The sequence below is a fragment of the Manihot esculenta genome, chromosome 14 (genome assembly GCF_001659605.2).
Source record: "Manihot esculenta cultivar AM560-2 chromosome 14, M.esculenta_v8, whole genome shotgun sequence".
In the NCBI taxonomy this organism is placed as follows: domain Eukaryota; kingdom Viridiplantae; phylum Streptophyta; class Magnoliopsida; order Malpighiales; family Euphorbiaceae; genus Manihot; species Manihot esculenta.
In genome coordinates this window covers 11,282,326-11,303,679 of record NC_035174.2, presented here as the reverse complement: position 1 = coordinate 11,303,679, position 21,354 = coordinate 11,282,326, and the positions used below count along the sequence as shown (strand labels likewise).

Below are 21,354 nucleotides of genomic sequence, written 5' to 3'. Positions count from 1 at the left end.
TATTTTTTAAAATTAAAAATTTAATTAATAAATTTCACTGTACTGCATTAGTAAATAAAAAATTTCCTTTATATTTATTCATTTGTCTGAGCTTGTTAAGTTTTTGTAACAAAAACAATTAAGATTCTGTGAAGGCAATCGCATATGCCAAGAAACGATGCGGCGTAAAATCCTGTGCCAGAAGAGCTTAGCCATGGTGAAGTATTATTCAACCTGTTCTTCCCACATCAATTCAAGATCCTGAAAGCCTACCCTGACTTAAATATGATCCAATCCGGTTGATAGACTTAAATTCGAATCATTGAACTCTTTCAATCCTGAAAAAAATCTATACTTCAATGCAATATCAGAATTTCTGTTTCTCATGCTTATGACTGTGTTTCGGCTAAACATTGAAATCACAGACAACTCCAGAGCAGGCCATCATCTAAAATACAAACAAATTTCCAATTTATTTCACATGCATCCAGGATTTACAACAAAACAATTTCTTTTAGCTTCAGATCACTGAGAAAATGTGTTATCAGATCACCCTTTTTTTCCATCCCCAAATTTTTATTACAATTTCAAGGTGAAGAGCCCCACAAAACCTCAGCTATAATGGTAGCAGCTTCAGCATCAGAAGCAGAAGCATCCCTAACTATGTTCAATATCTCTTGCTTGAATGCTCTTTTTTCTCTCTGCCTCAACCCTTCTCCAACCTCTAGCTGCACTGCAAATCTTGCTACACAGCTTGCAAATGGATGGCTATCTAAGAAACTCTTTTGCCTGCTGTCTCTCCTCTCTATTTTCCCCTCAACAGTTTCAATTTCATTAGTTTGTTTCTCATCAAACATCCCCATGTCAATCAAATCACCACCAAGCACTGATCTCTGCAACTCCACAAGCTTCTGTATCAACCCTTCTTTGAGCATAGCCTCTACTACCTCTTTGCGAGCAAAATACCCAATTTCAAGAATGCACACCATTGTTAGAACTCGAAGTTGCAGGTCTTTGTAGTCCAAGAAACTAATGAGTTTGGGTATTTCTCCATTGGACTCGATCTCATCTCCCAGGGGTGATTTAATTAGCCTGATAAGTGTACAGATTACTTTCATTAATTTCCAGGAAGCCATTGATACAAGAGCATGAATAAGAGGACCCATTTGAACTTGACCCACGAAAACATCTTTGTTGAATCGAATCAAAGCTGCCACAACAAAAGCGCACTTTTCTCTAAGCCTCTTCGAGTAATTGGGATCACAGATGATTTTTTCAAGTAACAAAAGAATTTTGGATTTAAGAACCAAATCTTGTAACTCGCGATTAAACCCTTGCGAAAGACGTTTCTCAAAGTGAGTTAACAAATTCACCAACTCCTCCTCGTTTCGTACAGTCTCTTTCAAAGCAGTCGTCAAATTCTCCACGCTTTCACGATCGATCCAAGCTTGAATCTCAGACTCAATCGACGCAGCGACTCGGGAGATGGAGTGAGTGGAGAGACGGCGAATCAAGAAATACCGGAGGCTGTGACTGCGGCATTTGTGAAGAGTGTCAACGAGGTTTTTAAGACTGGTAAGGTGATAGGAGAGAGAAGAAAGATGTGGGTCTTTGGAGAGGATAGTATCCGACTCTGTTTCGAGCTCTAACAGAGCTTTAATGGCGGGTGAGTTAGAATTAGCAGACTCAGGAGTAAGGTGGACTTGGATGTCGCGAGAGGCTTGTCTGAGAGCTTCAAGGACCTTGAGGACTCTGGAAATGTCCTCCATGGAAGAAGGATCTTCCAATAATGGCCGATTCCAGTAGTGGAGAGAGAGAGAGAGAGAGAGAGGAGGCGTTTTTAGTGTGGTTATACGGAGGAAGAATAGTCTCTGAGTCTGTAAGAAATGAACTCAACGACAAGTCAGAGTCCACACTGGATTTGGATCTTCCTGTGAAGGGCTGCCATTTGTATATTATAATTATGTTTCTGTCTTTTCTATATTTGTTTTCATGGAAAAAATTTAAGCAAAATTATTAAATTTGCCTTCAACGACAATATGAAAAAAATACTAAAATTTATGTTGATCTAAATTCACTTATTATTTATGAAAATGAATCGAATTCGTAAGAAATTCGTCCAGATAAAAAGTCCGACTCGCGAACCAAATTTGAGTATAGTTTTTAAAGGATTTAGTAAACAAGTCAAATTTTAGCTTTAAATTATTTGGTTAGTTAAACTACGGATCGAGAAAATAAGAGATTTCCATTTTTTTCTTTTATTATAAATTATTATGAATTAAAAAAAAAATTAATATAATAAAAAAATCGATAAAATATTAAATATGATATAGAAAATAAGATGATCAAGAGCTAAATAAAATAATACTATCATACCACGTATTTTAAAAGATAATCGGTTAAAAAGTTAAAGACCGGTGAGAGATTTTACAGTTACATAATATTTGTCTAAATTAAATTATAAATTATCAAAATAAGAATTATGTGACAAGAATCTAACAAATAGAAAATGTAAAAGAACTAAACACTTTAACACTCGAACTATCATCAAGACTCGCTCTTCTTTAATAGACTGGGTCTTAGCACAGGGCCAGCATTACTGAATATTTTCTCGTTTTGTCTATGATTGTGGGATCATCGACCCCTTAATTGATATATCCGTTACCAAATAGTCGATCACATTATCGCTAGAAAACACCATATTTATCATCGTCCTCTTACAGTATAAAAGAAAAATGATCCTACGGTTAAATGTGTGCTACAAGTAATTCGTTACATCTTCTCTTGGTCCCAATACTGATTTGTGAGTGTCGGGTAACTGTGGTAAGCAATCACTATCTCACATTTTTTTCCACATTCTAACTAATCACACTATAATTTCACTTTGATTATATCATTAATCTAATCTCAATAATATTAGTTAATTAATTTATTTTAATTTTAATAAAAAATTAAATAGTATGAATATTTATTAAAATTATAGAAATTAGAAAATATAAATAATTTTAAACAATTCATTTTTTTAATTGAAAAATTAAAAAAGTTAAATTTTATAAAATATAAAAATATTTTAATGAGTGATTTTAAACTAAAAATAAATTAATTAATCTTATGAAAATTCATAATTTATTCATAAAATATCAGTAATTAAATTAACTCAATTCAATTTAATTTTTTAAATTTTAACCGAAAATTGCATATCTCAGATGTGAAAATAAGCAACTGAGACGAAAAGATTTTGATTTTGACAAATTTAGATAAAGTGCAAATATGTGAAGAAGGTGTGGGTTTTCTTTTTAATTAGGCATTCTATTTTCCCCTTTTTTAAAATTTCATTTAAAAATTCAATATTTGTTTTTTTTTTCATTTTGAGAAATTGACTTGCTTTTGCCAAAATTGTAAATAGATTTGACTTTGTCAAGCCCAAAAATTAATGGTGATTTCTATAGTTAGTTTATTTAAAATAAAGTATATATAATTTGTTATTACAAAACCAAATCTAAACTTACAAAAATTTGTTTCTACATTATTAATTATATTAAAGTTAACATATATATTTTTTTAATTTTCAATTAAAATTAATGTATTTTTCTCAATTTTAAATTCAATTTATATTTTTTTAGGGAAAATGGGAAAAGTTTTTAATAATATTAAAAATTAACAATAATATTCAAATTTTTATTTACATATATATATATTTTTAAAAAAAACTAAGTTATGTATAAAGATAAATAAATAAATAATGAAATCTAATGCTAAAAATTAAATTTATTTATTTATGGAAATTAATAAAATGACTCATCGATTATTATCCATTGATTAAATCAATAATTCAACCATGCAATCATTCAATTGAATCAAGAATTGAGTTTTGTGTGATAAATATGCGTCTTAATATCTAATTTGAAGGTTAAAACGTTTAAATTGTGAGAATAATTTTCTTTGCAAGATCAATCTTTAGCGTTTCTTATTTTATAGAAAATATTTTATATGAAAATTTCTTATTATTTAAAAAAATATTTTATAAAAAAACTTATTTTATATTGTTTAATTGGAATGTCAAAAAACAAAATATATTAATAAGTACATTGATATTAGATATTTAAAATTTAAATAAGAAAAGTTAATTTTACATTTATCTCGAAATTAATCCATATATTCTTTTATTTTTAAAATTAAATAATTTAATTTTTATATTTTAGTTTAGTGAAATTAAATATTTTTCTATCAATTTTTTTTTCAGTTTGATTTAGTAAAATATAAAAATTAAACTATTTATATTTGAGAAATCTTGGGATATAATATTAATTTTAATATAATTCAATAATCAAATAATATTATATATTTAATAATATTTTATTATTTCAAAAATAATTAATAGAAAATTAAATGAAAAACATCCAATTTAATGAAATGAAAATTTAGATGAGGAGTTTTAGAAATAAAAAAATATACGTGTAAATTTTAACATATTTTAGAGAGGATTTATTTTAAAAAAATGAGTTTATCGTTTGAAAATAATATTTTTTCTCAAAAATAATTTATAAAAAATATTTTTTATTGATGATTTTTCTAAAAACATAGAGGGCCAAACTATTAATGGAATTATTGAATGTTGTAAAAGCTCCAAATCTGAAGTGGGTATTGTATGAGTTGTTAGGAATGGAATTTATGATTAGGTTACCAAAAATTATTTACTTTATTATTCTAAACTCTCATTTAATTATTAAGGATTTCTTTATTATAATGCATTTAATATGGCCAATAAAAAAATTAATAAAGCAATAATATATTATCAACGTGAAGATACCATATGGTTAATATGTATATCATTATCAAAGCATGAGAGAGGTTCTTCACAACTAGCTACCGGTTTTCTTTCTCATTTTATAATTCCAAATGATATTCTGAGATTCAACGAGAGTAATTTTGATCGGAAAAAATTATGTTCTCTCATTTAATCTCTTTTTCTTATTTTATCATTTTTTTTATTTTTTAATAACGTATAACCACCACTGCTATACTGCCATCTGTTTCTATCACTCAGATCCGTACGTATGGACGTGTTAGCGCATCTCTCTATCATGTGACCATTTAATTTTCCAGACATGCTAACAGGACTGCGAGATGGCTGAATCTGCTCTCCTACCTTCCATCATATCACCGGACTAGACTCTTTCCTAGTACACTCGTGCATGGATCAGTCTAATTTACCTTAGTCACGGACTGAAATACGCAATGTAGAGCCGGTGTGTTTTAAAAAGAACCGTTCGAAACTTTTAACTTATATTCTTCTTAAGAACCCGGTCTCGGCTCAAATGCCAGAAAAACGGACAATCATCACCAAACATAATATCCATATCTGGAAAGAGATTAAAATAGTATTAGTAATGTTGACAACAGATACAATGAGACAAAAAAAAAGGATAAAATCCATTAGTTTCAACAAATATGACTTTTCCAATACTGTTGAAAATAAACTTTCACCAAGACTAAACTAGACGGTGCTAGTCTTGTCCTTTCTTTAAAAGGTTGCTTTTTTTTTTTTTTTTTCTAATGCCATTTTCATTTTGATATTGTTTTAATTCTCTAACCCTGAAGATTGCTTATTGCATCATTTGATTGGGAGATTGGGGGCCTCATACTGAACAAGGTAAATCCAGAAAGTGTTACCATTAAGTTAGATGTAGAGAGTGTTGCTTTTGTTTTTCTAATTTTGATATTTACTTCTTTGATATTATTTATTCTTCTCTATCTGATTGGCAAATTTTGCATCAAATGCTGAATTAAAGTCTTCCGGCAACTGAAAAGCATGAACACGTATGAAATGCAGAACAACCTTCGCCTTCCATTTTCATTCAATATAGCAGCAATTCTCATTTGTTGACGCATCGAAAACAATCAAATTTCATAAACGAGAATTAGAAATAGAAGGGTAAAGCAGCACTGACACATGGTTTTACTTCAAATAAATAGAAATGCATATGGACATTCTACACATGAAGAAGAAGAGTATTGATATCAACGTTTGAGAGTATTTCAGATTTTAAAGAGTTGACAGAAGCATTACAAAAATGTCAAAAATCAATAATCCCCTACAACATTTCACTCCCCAGCCCAACTTCTCCATCCCATGTACTGGATTGATACAAAGGGTATCCTCAATGCACAATACTCCCCGCTTACTGTTGAAATGTCTTCCTTTGATACTTCACTATATAGTTTGCCTGGGCATTGCAAAAAATAGCTATGTACAGTGTGTTGCTACCTCATATGCATATTTCAAAACTTATTGATAACTAAAGATGCAAGAGAATGTGAGTGATGTTCTAAGGTATGCATCTGTTGCATGGCTAGAAGAAGAGCCTCCTGGTGCCAAGTTCTACCAGTTTGCTATTATCATTCATGTATCACGATAGATATGTTGTGGCATCCATTTGAGGTGCAAATTTAAGCTTCCAGATTTAGCCCCATCAAGCGGAAACTGGTCTTTGTACTCTCCCTCCAAAATGACCCTCGTCAAAGTCAGGATACATCTTCCCATATAGTCCTGCATGATTATAAAATTGATAATGAGCAACAACCAACGGCATCTTTTTTTACAATTAAATCCAATGGTGAGGCTACATAACACTCATTGTACACAATGTCAACAACTGGCTGGCAGGTAGCAAGCAATACCTATTTTTCATCACAATATAATAATTTAATAGCAATGACACCTCCAAAAAAACAAATTATGGCTTAACTAGAACCTATTATAGCAATTTTCAAATATATCACATGGTCACATAAAAATATAAGCTCAGGGGCTCAAGGGTTTAATAGTAACATAAAGTTTAGGGGCATAAAAATGGGTTCTCCCCATAATTTACTACTATAATATTTTCTCTAGTAAATAAACTAGATAAAGGCAGCATTGGTTCTTACCTTGCCAAATGTGTCATGATCCCATACTTCCAGAATTAGCATATCATGTAATCCATCCTCAACAACAAAATCAAAAGTCTGGTTCCAAACAGGATTCAGGCTGTCATTCACCACCTGGCAAAACAACATTACATATAAATAAACATACAAGCACAGGATGTAGGAATGCACAGACACATGAAACCTTCTCGTGGATGAAGAGTACGGGAACCCTTTAACAGGTCAAGAAGCACAAAATGAATAACTAAAACAGAAGCGAGATTTATTAGAAATCATGACCACATACTGCAAACCAAAGCAGACTCGATAAGGATCATAACCTAAACAAGCAAATCCTAGAAGTTGAAAACAAGGAAGCAAATAACTTGCTAAACAATATTCTCAATGAGCAACCATAGAGTTTTAAACTGAGAACATCAGATAGCACATCCCAGGTTCAAAACTTTGGGATGGGAGGACTGGTTGTTTTATGAAATGGGAGGTCCACGGCCTCACATATTTGCCTCCCCTTGGATTAACTTAACAAAAAAAAAAAAATAGTGATAATAGAACCCCCACAATTTTTTTCATAAAAAATAATGATAGCAAAGCCCACATTTCCTAAATCAGAGGTTACATAACACTAACAAAAAGGAAATTTATAAGAGAAATCTGAATGCTAAACTAAGAGCTAATTCCTTGAGGGCATCACTTACCCTGGTTTTGTTTTTTGTTTCTGATTTCTTCATCGTGAGAACAACATAGGGATCAGCCTTTCCCATCAAATCTACCGCTGGCAAATCTTCAGCAGAAATCACAGTTACAGAAAGAACTCCTCTAACTATGACCTCCCTTCTCCTTTGTGTAACTGCATTTCCATTTTCAGTGGCATCCATCCCATCCGCCCCACCTTTAAGAACCTTCTCCAAGGAGGTCATCGAGAAGCTTGGAGCAAAGGGGTTTGTAAAGCCATTCCCCATACCAAAAGGACAGTACAAAAGCTCCAAGTGAACCTATAAATCATGTGAAAATTGAGACAGCAATAAAATTTTTGGCTTAATGAAAACACTAACTTTTCCCTTGCTGTAACTGCACTAAAATGACAATCAGCTATAAGAATTCAGTTATGATCTCCTATATTATACATGCTATTAACAAAATCATCAGTAACTGAATGTCCAACCAACTCAGAACTCTCAAAGTTGAGCATTGAAATCAATTATATCAAGGTAACCATTAAGGCCTCAATGTGTATCCTATATTTGCAAGGGATTTTGCAAGCATAGCTGGAAATTGATGAAATAATAAAATCCATTTTATAAAAGAAACACAAGGTGAAATGATAAGGACTGGCAGAAAAGATTAGGGGGTGCAAAGCTAATAGTTCTGCATAAGAAAAACATTTAGTGCAGCAGAAGATTCATAAAGCACTACTTTTAAATCAAGTATCTGCATATTTATTCATTACTCCATTTGGTTCAACTAGTCTAGTGTTTAAACTCCAACTATAACTAGCATTAAATTAGCTGAATTTATATCACTGACAGAAAGAAAGAATAGCAAATCGACAATGAAGAGATGAACAAAAGGTAACCCAATGTCCATAACTTCTCAAAGGAAGATGCAGCTCTCTCTTATAATTTTTAGTAATCCACTTCAAAAGCAGAGTAGTAAACATTCTCACCTGCCCCCTATTTTTATTATCCCTTTGGACATCCAAATCTTTAACCAACTTCAACCATATATCCTTCACTTTACCAGGCTGAAGCTCGCTTAGCTTCACGTGAGCACATCCAATGAGCTCAGATGCCTGCAGTCCTTCATCATCAAAGATCTTTACAACCAAGTGTTGAGTGGATGCATCTTCAACAATAAATTCAAAGTGTTCATTCCAGATTGGATTCAGATCATTGTTCTGTGAGAGAGAGAATGAGAAATTCAATTAAAGTGATTATTTAATAGAGAGACAGGATGTTAGGATATCTTACAATTATTTTACTGATTTTCATTCTGTCACGTAGAGGACGTATGTATAATTCAGCATAGGGATCTGATTTCCCAATGATGTCTTTGTTTGTCAACTCCTTTGCTTGCACAAGCTTTACTTCTAATATCCCAACAGGCTTTAACTCCAGATCACTGCACAACAAATTTATTAGCTTTCTCAAGGATTGTTAGAAATAAATATCTTTAAAAAAGCAACCTTCAACTACCCTACCCTACTCTCCGTCTCTCCCTTAGACCCTGACGGATCAAAGGAGAAATAATCACCACCTAAAATACCAACTAAATTATTCCAAGAAAATCAGATTGGTCCTCTAAACATGAAAATGCAATTATTCAGAATGATTTCTGATTGCTTTCTACATCATTGGCATGACCATCAATTTCCTTCTTTAGCATTAACAAAAGCTTTCAGAAGGGGTAAAAATCTTTTAAACAAAAATAATCTGCTGAGATACCTATAATCCCCAGGCAAAATTGGGATAACTTTCCGAACAGGCCAGGTAATAGAATCTTCAATAGCATCACGTATTGTCCCCTGGATAGGTGAAATTGTCATTTTATTAAATATAGGCCATAGTATTACAGAAGCCAGGAATTCAAAAGAAGTATTGTATTAGCACGAAGAACAGATATACCCTCCACAGACTTCACAAACAAACAAGCATTTGCTGGCACCATTAAAATAACACATCATCAAACATAAAATTAAATGAAACCAACAGGTTCACACATGTAGTCACATATAGACAAATGATTAGACAAACCCAACGCACTTTAACATCATGCACAATTGGCCTATTCAGGTTCATCATCCAGTCTACGAAGTGAAGCCCAAAGTTTTTTATTACATTAATCAACTCATTTTGGGAGATCAAATTTGCAAATTTCAATAAATGCAAAGTACTGGTAAGAAGTCCTTGTGGACAAAAAAAATTCCCCACACAACCCAAGCTACTACAAGCCAGACGACTGAAACCACAGAATTGACAAAGAAAAGCTCATCCAAAATCATGAGCAAGTTATCTTCTGAAGCAACTTCAATAAAAGATCCTTTAACACTATTCACCAATTCAACGTGTTATTGAACTTAAAAGTATCAACATGCAGGATAATGCTGTCTTGAATTTGCTTAATTCATCATCAAATTTCCGAATAATTTAAGCAGACCTATCTGTTAACCATCCTCCAATCACAAGTTAATCCTAAACCCAATACCTAAAGTTTATAAGTTTGAGTCATAATTTCAATCTCAACAGAAAGGGGAACTCCGGAATCCCACCATGATTTCATGGGCATCTTTCTCCACAAGGTGGCAGTAGCATCGTATTCAAAATTTTTTAAAACCTCAAGATCTAGTTTGATATTGGGAAGCATAAGCCATAAAGTTAGAGGAGAAAAGGCTGTGAAACTGATTATTTGAAAATCACAACAGATGGAGAAATATTCAGTTTTCTAACTGTAATAAATGGCTTATAAAAATAAGTCATATTAGTTGATACAGTGACAATGATGCATTATCGTATGATGACATAAAACTATCAAGCGAAGGCAATTATATGCTGCACAAACCTCAATAGCATCAGAAATTCCAGGAATTGCTGAAATGTCACCGCCAATGACTTTTAGTGTAAAATCCAACTTTTTCTGAAAGCCAAAATCAAAAGCCCATTAAGCATATCAGTTGTTCATCTGTACCAGTATGCAGCTGCGTGCCTACAAGTGCATTTTTGTGTGTGTGTGTGTGTGTGTGTGTGTGTGTGTGCAAGTGAGTGTGTGTGTGTGTGTGTGTGAGAGAGAGAGAGAGAGAGAGAGAGAGAGAAGAGAAGCTGAGAGGGACTGGGACCAACATCTTTTACTACACAATCAACTACTTCATGTTTCAATAGCATAGAATTTGAGCTTTGTATATGTTCTCATCAAGATTTTCAGACTTCAAACAGCACACTTTCAAAGTTTAAAAAGAATATCCAACATGAGAAAATTCATCAATATAAAGAAGACAATAAAAGATAGGAAAGCTGAGCTTTGTGATTTTGAGAAGATGAGAAGCAAATAAATTGACAATCTATCACAGTGCCAAATTGGAATTAATATTTAGAAAAATTTACTATTTAGTCCCTATATCATCGGGAAACCCATAGTTGGTTACTTAGTTTTGAAAAATACATAAAAGTGTCCCTATCGTTTTAAAAAAGTTTACTAATTAATCCTCCTGTTAATTTTAGCTGCAAAAAAGTCTAAAATGCCTCCAATGCGGAGAGACTAATCAGTAAACTTTTTACAAAACCGAAAGATCAACTAGTTAATTTTTTCAAACCACAGGCTAAAATTAACGGATAAACTAACTAATAGATTTTTTAAAATATCAGGGTAGTTTTAATGTATTTTTCTCATAAAATAGGGACTAAAAAGTAATTTTTCCTAATATTTAAAGCCTTATAACTGTACTCAGAAACTCATTTGAATTTGGCTTTAGATTTTTAAAGCATGTCTTCTTTTAATAAAATGCATTACAATCAAAACTCTCCTATCTAGCTATCTAGTTATCTATCTCTCTACCCACATGTGCATATTCTGTGTGCATGTTTGAAGATATAACCTTCCTACATCATAGATCAGAAGCTTTAAAACTGAAAATCAGATACAGCACCTTTTGTCGCAACGAATAACAAACAGCTCCAAAGCAAGGAAACTCATCGACCAGTGGCTTGAAGATCAACCTGAAAACCCCAGTAAATCCAATATTTTTCACCTGAACAGGAGAGGAGGAAAGAATCATTCTGATAAGTAAAGAGACTATAATATTAGAAGGCAAAAATGGGAGCAAACCTAAAAATAAATAGAGCAAATTTACATGACAAAACAAACTCCGAGAAAATGTAGGAAAGTCTACATATCCATAAACTGCAAACCTAAAACAAATAGATCAAATTTACAAGACAGAACAAACTCCTAGAAGATGTAGGTAAGTGTAAATGTCCATAAAATGCAACCCACTAGATAAAAATTGAAATCATTGATCTATTTTATCTTTTAGCTTGGTCAGAACCAATCCTCTCCCTCAAACATTAATGAGTTCCATTTTCTCCATGCAACATATAAAGATTAGATTAGTACAGTCTTCACCTCTCTTCGAAGTATAAAAAAAATACCCCTCCAAGCCTAAAACTCATCTTCAATGAAAAGCCACAACAGCCTAGAAATTCACGTTCAGTAAGCCAAATCCCATTACTACCTAGCCAAATAACAATGCAATAAGTGATGGCCCACATTTCAACTGTTTTCACATAAATAACATCTTGGAACCATGAATTTTCCCCATTATCTGGAGGTTGTCAACGTCATAATGCTCTTGCGTGCTGCTTCCAAGTCAAAAAAGCATCCTTCATAAGAGGACAAATCTTCCATAATCCAAACTCAAATTGACAAAACTCCATCTAGAACAATAATCTCTTTGCATATTCAATCCTATTTTACATAAGAAATGTTGAGGGTCTGAGGTGGGGGAAAAGTTGGTCCTCTAACTCCCAACCTAGAGCTCCAGTTGAACTTGCATCCTAACCCACTTTCCATTAAGAGCTCAACAAAATACAGCCAGCCAAGCTAACAAAGTTGATTGGTAAATACAACTTTACAATGGGGATAATCCATATTAATTTTCATTTACAAACCCCACAAATTTTCTATTCCATACTCTTAAAACTTTTCTATGTAGCAACAATAATCATTCTCAAATCAGTCAGTCAAATCAGTCATGTACATTTTATTTTATTGTACTCCAGTCCTCCAAGTGGCATCTAAACTCCATCATACTGTCTAGAAAATATCGTTTTTTGGATTTTTTACTACTATTTGCCACTAAAAAGGGATAGATTTTTTATTTTTGGAAAAAAAAAAGTTGAGACTACTCTTTCAAAGTCACTACCAAAGAGAACTAATTAAGTCGAAGGAAAAGACATCAAAGTATATCTCAATACTAATTGATACTACATAAGACTCGTTCTGAGTAGGCAGTAAGCTATCACCATGAGACAGGGCCACATGGCAAGAAGGCCCGGATGACCAGTGCTTCAGGATGAGTCGACCTCAGATCGGACAAGACCACCTTCTTAACTTGAGGGCGAGTATCCACAAGAAAGTTATCGTTAACAGCTATGGTCCAACAAATTCTATTTATGCCTGCAATCACCTAATTTCCAAAGATCTTTTACTAACGAGCCGACCACATTATCGTCAAATTATCAGGAAATACTATATTTGTCCCCACCTTTCCTTACAATATACAAGAAGAATGAACACAGAGGTAAAGACACGATATTCTCTTATAAAAAAGCCCCTAAGCAGTTCTTTGCATTCACTCTCTTCTCTAGTATTCTAACTTGAGCATCAGAGTGATTGCCGTGGGCACCCACCACCATCTCATATGAAGGTTCTAGCCAATCATAGTATAGCTCCGTTTCGGCCACGTTATCATTTTACTTTCAGCAACATCATTTGGTTATGTTGCCGGAAAATCCATTGAATCATCTCAGTTCATTTGGATTATGACCGGTTTTCTACTCTCTTAAAAAAAAATCTCTCTTTTATCTCGACAATTCATGAGCTGCTGCTAAGGTTGCTACCAATGAGGATGCTATTATTTCTTCCATTCCTAGCAGGAGACAAAATACACTTGCTATAGTTAGCGAAGGAAATCCCAACAATCTGAGTATTGAGCAAATACTCTAGTACATCAGAAGATTGCATGTTATTTTCGAGTAATACAGGTGTTACTCATGGCTCCAGAGGAAGGGAGGAAGTTCCATTGATACCTCGAGGCCTCAGACACAGACAATCCAAACATGGTACAAAGGGAAGAAAAAGCTCGAGGAATGAGAGCCATCAGATAATGTTCCTAAGGATGCTGGCTGGAAGCTAGGATGGGCTGCCCAAAGGTGCCAAAAAGGTTGGAAAAAGGACAAAAAGATTAAGCAAGGCCAAAAGCCGAATAAGCAAAGGTACGAGGGAGACCAAAGAAGTTACTAGGTCTCCGAGGAAGGAACGGTCGAGGTACGTATAAGAAATATACCCGACTAAAGGACTCATAAACGCATATTCTAATGTGGATTAAGAAAAATGACAAGAGGATCAGGTTGCCTCTGGAACTCAACTCTAAGAAAGCAGGATGGAGGAGTGCCGACAATTAAAAGACGAGATCAAAGGTTAGTAGGGAACGACACAATTCAGAAGTTCATCAAAAAGAGTAAAAAATATAGGAGGCCCGAGCTTGAGGTAACAATCCCAAAACCACCCCTGACAATGAGCCTATGGAAGATTATTCATGTGCGAATGTTAATAGGGGTGACAGTAAGGAGAATATCACAAATATCTAGCTCCTGAGTCAAACTTTGAGTTTTGAAATTGATCAAGTCAGATGACTTGAGTCTTTTATTTTATCCTTAGAGAGAATATCACAAATATCCAGCTTTTGAGTCAAACTCCGAATTTTGAAATTGGTCAAGCCAGACGATTGAGTCTTTTATTTTATCTTTAGAGAAATATTTGTTTGTGATTAATGAAAATGTTATAAAACCAAGATAAATTCTCCAAGTTCCTTTTTTTTATAGAAAATCAGAATTGTTAGATGCGTGGAGACAAGTAACAAATTCATAAAAATCCACATGGCCATCCGGACATGGGTCCTGAAGATAATCCAGGCATGGGTCCCGCATTATAATCCGGACATTGGTCTGTGGAAACAAACTCATAAAAGGTCACAAGGCCATCCGGACATAGGTCCCAAAGATAATTCAGGCATAGGTCCCGCATTATAATCTGGGCGTTGGTCCGTAGAAACGAATTTAGGAAATGCCACAAGGCCATCTAGGCATGGGTCTCACACGACAAGGCGGGTATAAGCCAAGCTGACCAACTGGGTGTTTGTTCCGAAAAGTTGCTATGACATTTAATGTCAGGCCTCAATGCGAGCATAAGTTGCGAGCATAAGTCAAGCCGACCAACTGGGTATTAGTCCCGCTTCACAAAAAGGTTCTAAGGTATTTAATGTCAGGTCTCAAGGCAAGCATACGCTAGGCTGACCTACCGGGTGTTAGTTTCGTATCACAAAGTTTTTAAGGCATTTAATGCCAGACCTCTGGCGGGCATACACCAAGCCGACCTACTAGATGTTAGTCCCGTTTCACGAAAAGATTCTAAGGCAAATGATACCATGCCACAAGGCGAGTATACGCCAAACCGACCTACTAGGCGTTAGTCCCGCTTCACAAAGTGTCTAAGGCATCTAATGTTAGGCCTCAAGGTGAGTACACGTCAGACCAACCTACCGAGCGTTGGCCCTACTTCATGAGAAATTTCTAAGGCATTTCATCCCAAGGCTGCAGAACGGGTGTTAGTCGCGCTTCAACAAAAAGTTTCTAAGGCAGTTGATGCCAAGTTGTAAGGCAGGTAACTGTAAGGACGACCTACCAAGTGTTAGTCCCGCTTCATAAAAAGCTTACAAGATTTCCAAGGCATTTGATGCCAGAAAGCTCGTTAAGACTAAAAAGATACATGTAAGCCTGTCAGGGCTGTAAAAGGCCAAAAAGCTCGCAAAGTCTAGAAAAATGCCTAGAAGTTCGTCAAGACCAGTAGAGGCAAAGAAAATACTCGAAAATACGCCAGGACTGAAAAATGTCCAAAAACTCGATAAGGCTAGAAAAGGCCAAGGGGCTCGTAAGGGCCAGAAGATGCCTGGATAATCCCCAAGGTTAGAGCCCGGAAACTCGTCAAGGCATTACTATACCACTCAGATTAATTTTTGTCAAGATAAAATCGTAAAACTGACTAGTCCGGACAAACAAACCACATGACCCAAATCACGAAGACAACTGTTACCTTCGAATCTAAAGAATCAAAGACCAGTGTAAGGACCTCTGATGCTACATAAGACTCGTTCTAAGTAAGCAGTGAGCTATCACTATAAGATAGAGCCACATCATAGTTTCAAATCGCGGTCGCGGCCGCGTTAGCGAGCGCGACCGCATGTGACGGAAACAGGCCTCTAACGGTCATAACGTAACGGTAACAGCCTGTCGCGGCGCAAATTTTTTGAAAAAAATTTGTAAAGTTCATGAAATTAAAATATATTGAAAGATATAATAAAAATTAAGTTATATAACTTAATAATGAGTACAAATATATCAAATAAACATAAAATACATAAATTTTAAACATTATATATAGTAACTTACCTCAATTAATACTACCAGAGTGATCGTTTAGGTTAGGTTTTTGAGTAGACATTTAAGTATATAAGCTGCTATCAAAAAATTTAAGAGAAATATGGCAGTTTTTGGCTTGAAAAGTTGAAATGAAGACCGAAAATAAGTATGGAAGAACGCTGGAGCCTAGAGCTGGAGTCTGGACTTTGGACTTTGGGGAAGTGGAGAGAGTGCTAGATGGAGGACTGCTTGGCTTGCTAGTTGTGGCGAAGACACAAAGTAATAAAGAGTTAAGAAAGACAAAAGGTTAAAGAGAAGAAGTAAGGAAATCAGTTTTTTTCTCCCTTCAATAATGCATACAAAGGCTGGTGCTGGACTACTGGTAAGGAAAGTAGCGGCCGTTATGGCCGTTACATCACGGCCAATAACGGCCATTACCTTTGCGTAACGGCCATAACGGCCATTACCTTTGCGTAACGGCCATAACGGCCGTTTCAGCAACAAAATTTTTCTGCCGTTATTTACAAGCCTTAACGACCACGGCAAGCTCAAAAACCTATAAATAACTGTCATTACGTAACGTAACGGCCATTATTTAAAACCATGGGCCACATGGCAAGGATTTGATAAATCAATACACGATCCCACTCATAGAAAGGAAGACCCGAACGACCATAATATCCGAAACCAAGAAAAAAGAAGACCCGAACGCTTCAAGATAGGTCGACCTCAAGTCGGACAAGACTCGCTCTCTTAACTTGAGGGCGAGTCTCCATAAAGCTATCGTTAACAACCCTGGTTCACCAAATCCCCTTTACACTTGCGATCACGAGATTCCCGATCAATTAGCCGGTGAAGATCCTTTACCAATGAGCCGACCACATCATCGCTGGATTCTCAGGAAATATTATCTTTATCTCCACTTTCTTACAGTATAAAAAGAGAATAATCACAAATACAAAGATACGCTATTCTCTTAAAAAAAAGCCCTAAGCAATTTATTGCATTCACTCTCTTCTCCAGTATTCTGACTTAAACGTCGGAATGGCTGCTGTGAGCACTCGTCACCGTCTCACATTCTCTTCCATGTAGGTTATAGCCAATCTCCATTTCGGCCACATCATCATTTTACTTTCAGCAATATCACTAACCAAATAGTTTCATGACCTACTTTATGAAAAGATATGAAATATGTTTTGTCCCCAAATTCACATTGAACTAAGAAATTAATTCCAAAAAAAATAAAATATATCTCAAATGGAGAATTTGTTGGATCTCTTCCCATATAAAAACAGTGATGGTGGTGGTAGTAATAAACCAATCAGTTGTCAAAAAGATTGTCAAACAACAGTGATATTCCCACCTCATCTTCCTCAATTAAAACTCTCAAATGCCCTTTTTCATTATTAGACCAAGGTTCTTAAACCTGGTGCAATAGATGAATTGATAAATGCAATGTAGAGTCAAACCAAGGTATTAATGATTTCTTTAATGTTTTATTATAAATAATTTATATATTTTATAGATGATAATTAAAATAGATTTAGTAAAATTTTAATATATACATTTAAAAAATAATTATATCTATAAAATATATTAAAATTTTATACAACAATAAATAAAAAATAATTTACATCATTTGCTATACAAAAAATAATAGATGTTAACACACTACTAACATAAATTATAGTATCATTACTATTGAAAGCAAGTTGATAAAACTCTAAGATTTATGGATGAATGGGATCAAACCAAGCTCCGGCTCCCAATTAAATCGGTCCAGCCGGTTAGTATGGTCCGGATTTAACAACTATGGTTTAGGGAACAGTTCACCACAAACTTATCTCACCAAAATAAATGAAAGGAAGAGACAAAATATCTCTATGGCCTAAAACCCCCAAAATGGAAGAAACTAAATGTACATGGGAAGAAATTAGAAGGGTGTGCCTCGTTATCCACTTATGCAATAATGCATCCAACTCCACAAAATATAAAGATGATCACAGGCTCTTCCCCTTATCAAGTTCACAAATTACACCTTTTCTCTATACTTGTTATTAGCATCCACAAACTTGTTATTGATCAATATTGAATCTTGGATACCTCCCTTCAATCAAAGCTTGTGTGACATACATCCACAATTTTATATATAAGCTTCTTTACTCTTTATGCCAGTCTTTGAAGTATATGTACCTATAAGGTTAATAAGCTAGATATCTCGGTAAGTTGTTTTTTTATGGTTGAACTTAGCAATATATTTTAAGCCACCTCTAGCTATCAACCATTTTGCTTCCAAGAAAGTTAATGTCCATGCATCCCTCGTCAAAAATAATCCTTATTGCAATCACTTATACCTTAATAATTTCTTCACTAATAATCATCAAATGGTCTATCAAACAAAGGAGATATTGATGGTCCAATGCCACCAAAAAGTACAGCTCTCAATACACCTTTTAACTAGTTGATAGAGGAGCTCTATAGGAATTACAGATAATATCCTCCCATAGCTAAGCTATCTCCATCACAACCCACCAGTCATTTGTTTCGCCACTATGAAAGATATATTGTTCGAATCCCCTTCGCTTAACTAAAATGCCCTATACAAGGACTAGTGACCTAATATATTGCTCTTCAAAAAGCATTAAATGTCAACGTTATAGAAGATTAGTAACCTAATATATTGTTGCGAACATCTACACCAATTCCTGACCAAACAATTAATCCCATGTGATTGTTTTGAATCGATTATGCTTGTAAGCATACATGTACATATAGGAGCTATGGTTAAAAGTCCCTAAGCTCTTCAGTCTTAATAGAAGTGTGCTAGAGTCAAACATAAAATTGTGGCAGCAAGGACATTAAGCTTTCAATGGATTACAGAAGAGAAACAAAGAAAGATACAGAAGAGCAAATTTTCCTGCATCAATTTCACTTCCTAGAGCAAAGACTACAATCATTCGCAATATGAAATTGTGTCAACTGCCAATATTTACTTGCTCAGTTAAACACGTGGTACCAAAAAATATCAGTCATACTAACAATTGTCTAAAAGCATAAATAAATATGAGAAGGAAACACACAAAGTATATATTACCGTCTTTCTTTTAATGGCCAAATTACAACAGAAAGATAATTGAATGATCAAAAAAGTTCACAAGGTTATAATGTAACCAGTCAACAAAACTACAATTTGCAGAAAGCAGTGTTATATGAATACTGTAATTCTCATGCAAAGTTTTACATCAGTAGACTTCCAGAAAATTAGCTAGGAGATCAATTGTCGAGAGTAAGAATGAAGATCATCTATTAGGTTGCTTAAAAGACAGTTGATATCCAAAAGATTACCTGTATAGGCAAGGAAACACCAAGCCTAGTCTTAATATCTAGTATTATACTTGGATTCCCGTCCCAATTCATTTCCAATTCCATGGTAATGCCACTTTCTCCATCTTCAATAATAGAAACTCCTAAAAAGTAACATTGATTTGTGAGAACCTTAACCTGAATAAGGATCACCAGTTTGTACAGAGTTCAGAGTATTCCTAGGTGGAACACGACTCCGATAAACACTAAAAAGTATGAAAGAAAATTTCCTTCCAATAAGTATGTAGCAGAAGCTCAGCCGCTCATGTGGGCTATTTGATAACAAGAATAAAATTGGAGCCCAGTTGCAATGAAACCATAAAATCAAAATCAAAATCCAATACCATTCGAAACGATGAAACAGAACCCACCTGTAAATTGTGGTGCAACTGTTCCAAGAGTAAACTTGGAAAATTTAAGTGATGACAGTATAATCGGTCTATATTGCTCAAGAACAGGCTCCACAGAAGTCCTTATCAACTCAGAAGCAGCCTATACAAATCAAAATTTCAATTTTCAAGACGCATGCTTACGCCAATCAAATTTGCTTGAACCTACCGATCAACCAAAACAAAGCCCAAAAAAAGTCGCTACCTCATCGACGTAGGGCCAGATCTTTACTAGTTGAAGATTTAGCCAAGTCAACTGAAGAACAATAAAACATAACGAAATCAGTAACCTCAGCGAAGAGAGGGAAAGATCTTGTAGAACGTATGAAAACAGAGAATAATGAGTAAGCGAGGAAGTGAGAGCTCAACTTCTGGCGCTGGGAGAAAACAACCCAAGAAGGATAGAACTCAGCCGGCAAGATCTTTCTAGAATCCTCCACAGTCATCCTCGCAAATGCAGCAATGATAGTAGCCTGAAACCCACAAATTATTTTTCAATAAAAAAAACACATACAAACAAAACAAAAACCAGAAACCAGTCGGACATCAAAACCAATAAGCACTAACGAGCTCAGTGCGCATCTTGGATCGGGCATTCTCAGACCGAACAAACCCAACAATAAGCGCGAGCCCCACGACGAGTCCGACAACCAGGCCAAATAAAAAAGCCATTTGTGAACTGGGATGAGTAGAAGCTATGAAATTGAAGAAGAAAAGCGTGAGAAATGAAAAGAAGAGAGAAGGGTACTGTATATGATTAACAGAAGAGATGAGCTTAAGCTTAGTGGGGTCCAAAACAATGGAGGTCGTTGCAAACGAAGATCGAGGGCGGCCCCATCATCGGGTGATTAAGAGTGAGAGATGGTATTTTGGGAAATTGAAGAATAGAAAGAAATGAAGGAAGTAAGCGAATGGTCGCTGCCGACAGAAAGCCGACCTTGGAGGAATTTTTGGTGTTTTTCGAGCATCCATCGATTGATTATTGGACTTTGCTTCGTTTATTGGATGGCATATGGCGAGTTTAGAGTGGGATTATCTATAATATTTTGCCACCTCAGCATCATCAACTATGTGATTCTGACTTTTTTCTTTTACTTTTTTTAATTTAATTTTTGTAAAATTATGAATTTTCTTATTGGTAATAGTATGGTAGGAAACTAAGAATACACGTGGCTTCTCGAGTCCCAATATTGATATAGAATAAATTACTATTTAGTTTTATAATATAGTAAAATTTATTAATTAATTTTTTTATTATTTTTAAATGTATTAAAATATTTTTATAAATTAAAAAAAATAATTAATTTTTATTAATTTTAGTCATTAAAAAATTTTAAAATATTATTAATATAAAAATTTTTAATTTGATATATATTTTTATAAAATTAAAATACTAATTAATAAATTTTTTATATACTATGTAAATTAAATAATAAAATATTTAAACTCTGTTTGTGGAAGATAATTTATTTTTAAAAAATAAAATATAATTTATTATATAAATATAA

The 21,354-nt window shown here is 34.3% G+C and overlaps 2 protein-coding genes across 2 annotated transcripts; both read right to left on the bottom strand.

The window, feature by feature from the left end:
* Window positions 1-428: 428 nt before the first annotated feature.
* Window positions 429-1,907, bottom strand: LOC110631037. Its single transcript, XM_021778739.2, has one exon. It carries the CDS (start codon window positions 1,746-1,748, stop codon window positions 567-569), a length of 1,182 nt encoding a protein of 393 aa, XP_021634431.1. The 5' UTR covers window positions 1,749-1,907; the 3' UTR covers window positions 429-566.
* A 4,072-nt stretch (window positions 1,908-5,979) lies between these two features.
* Window positions 5,980-20,833, bottom strand: LOC110599733 (synaptotagmin-5). The gene is made up of 13 exons (XM_021736295.2): window positions 20,414-20,833; window positions 20,215-20,319; window positions 20,052-20,102; window positions 19,829-19,949; window positions 19,440-19,561; window positions 11,546-11,647; window positions 10,465-10,539; window positions 9,351-9,430; window positions 8,877-9,027; window positions 8,573-8,803; window positions 7,605-7,901; window positions 6,910-7,023; window positions 5,980-6,529 (listed from the first exon to the last, which is right to left on the bottom strand). The coding sequence occupies exons 1-13, from the start codon at window positions 20,516-20,518 to the stop codon at window positions 6,383-6,385; spliced, it is 1,701 nt and encodes a 566-aa protein (XP_021591987.1). The 5' UTR covers window positions 20,519-20,833; the 3' UTR covers window positions 5,980-6,382.
* Between the last annotated feature and the right edge of the window lie 521 nt (window positions 20,834-21,354).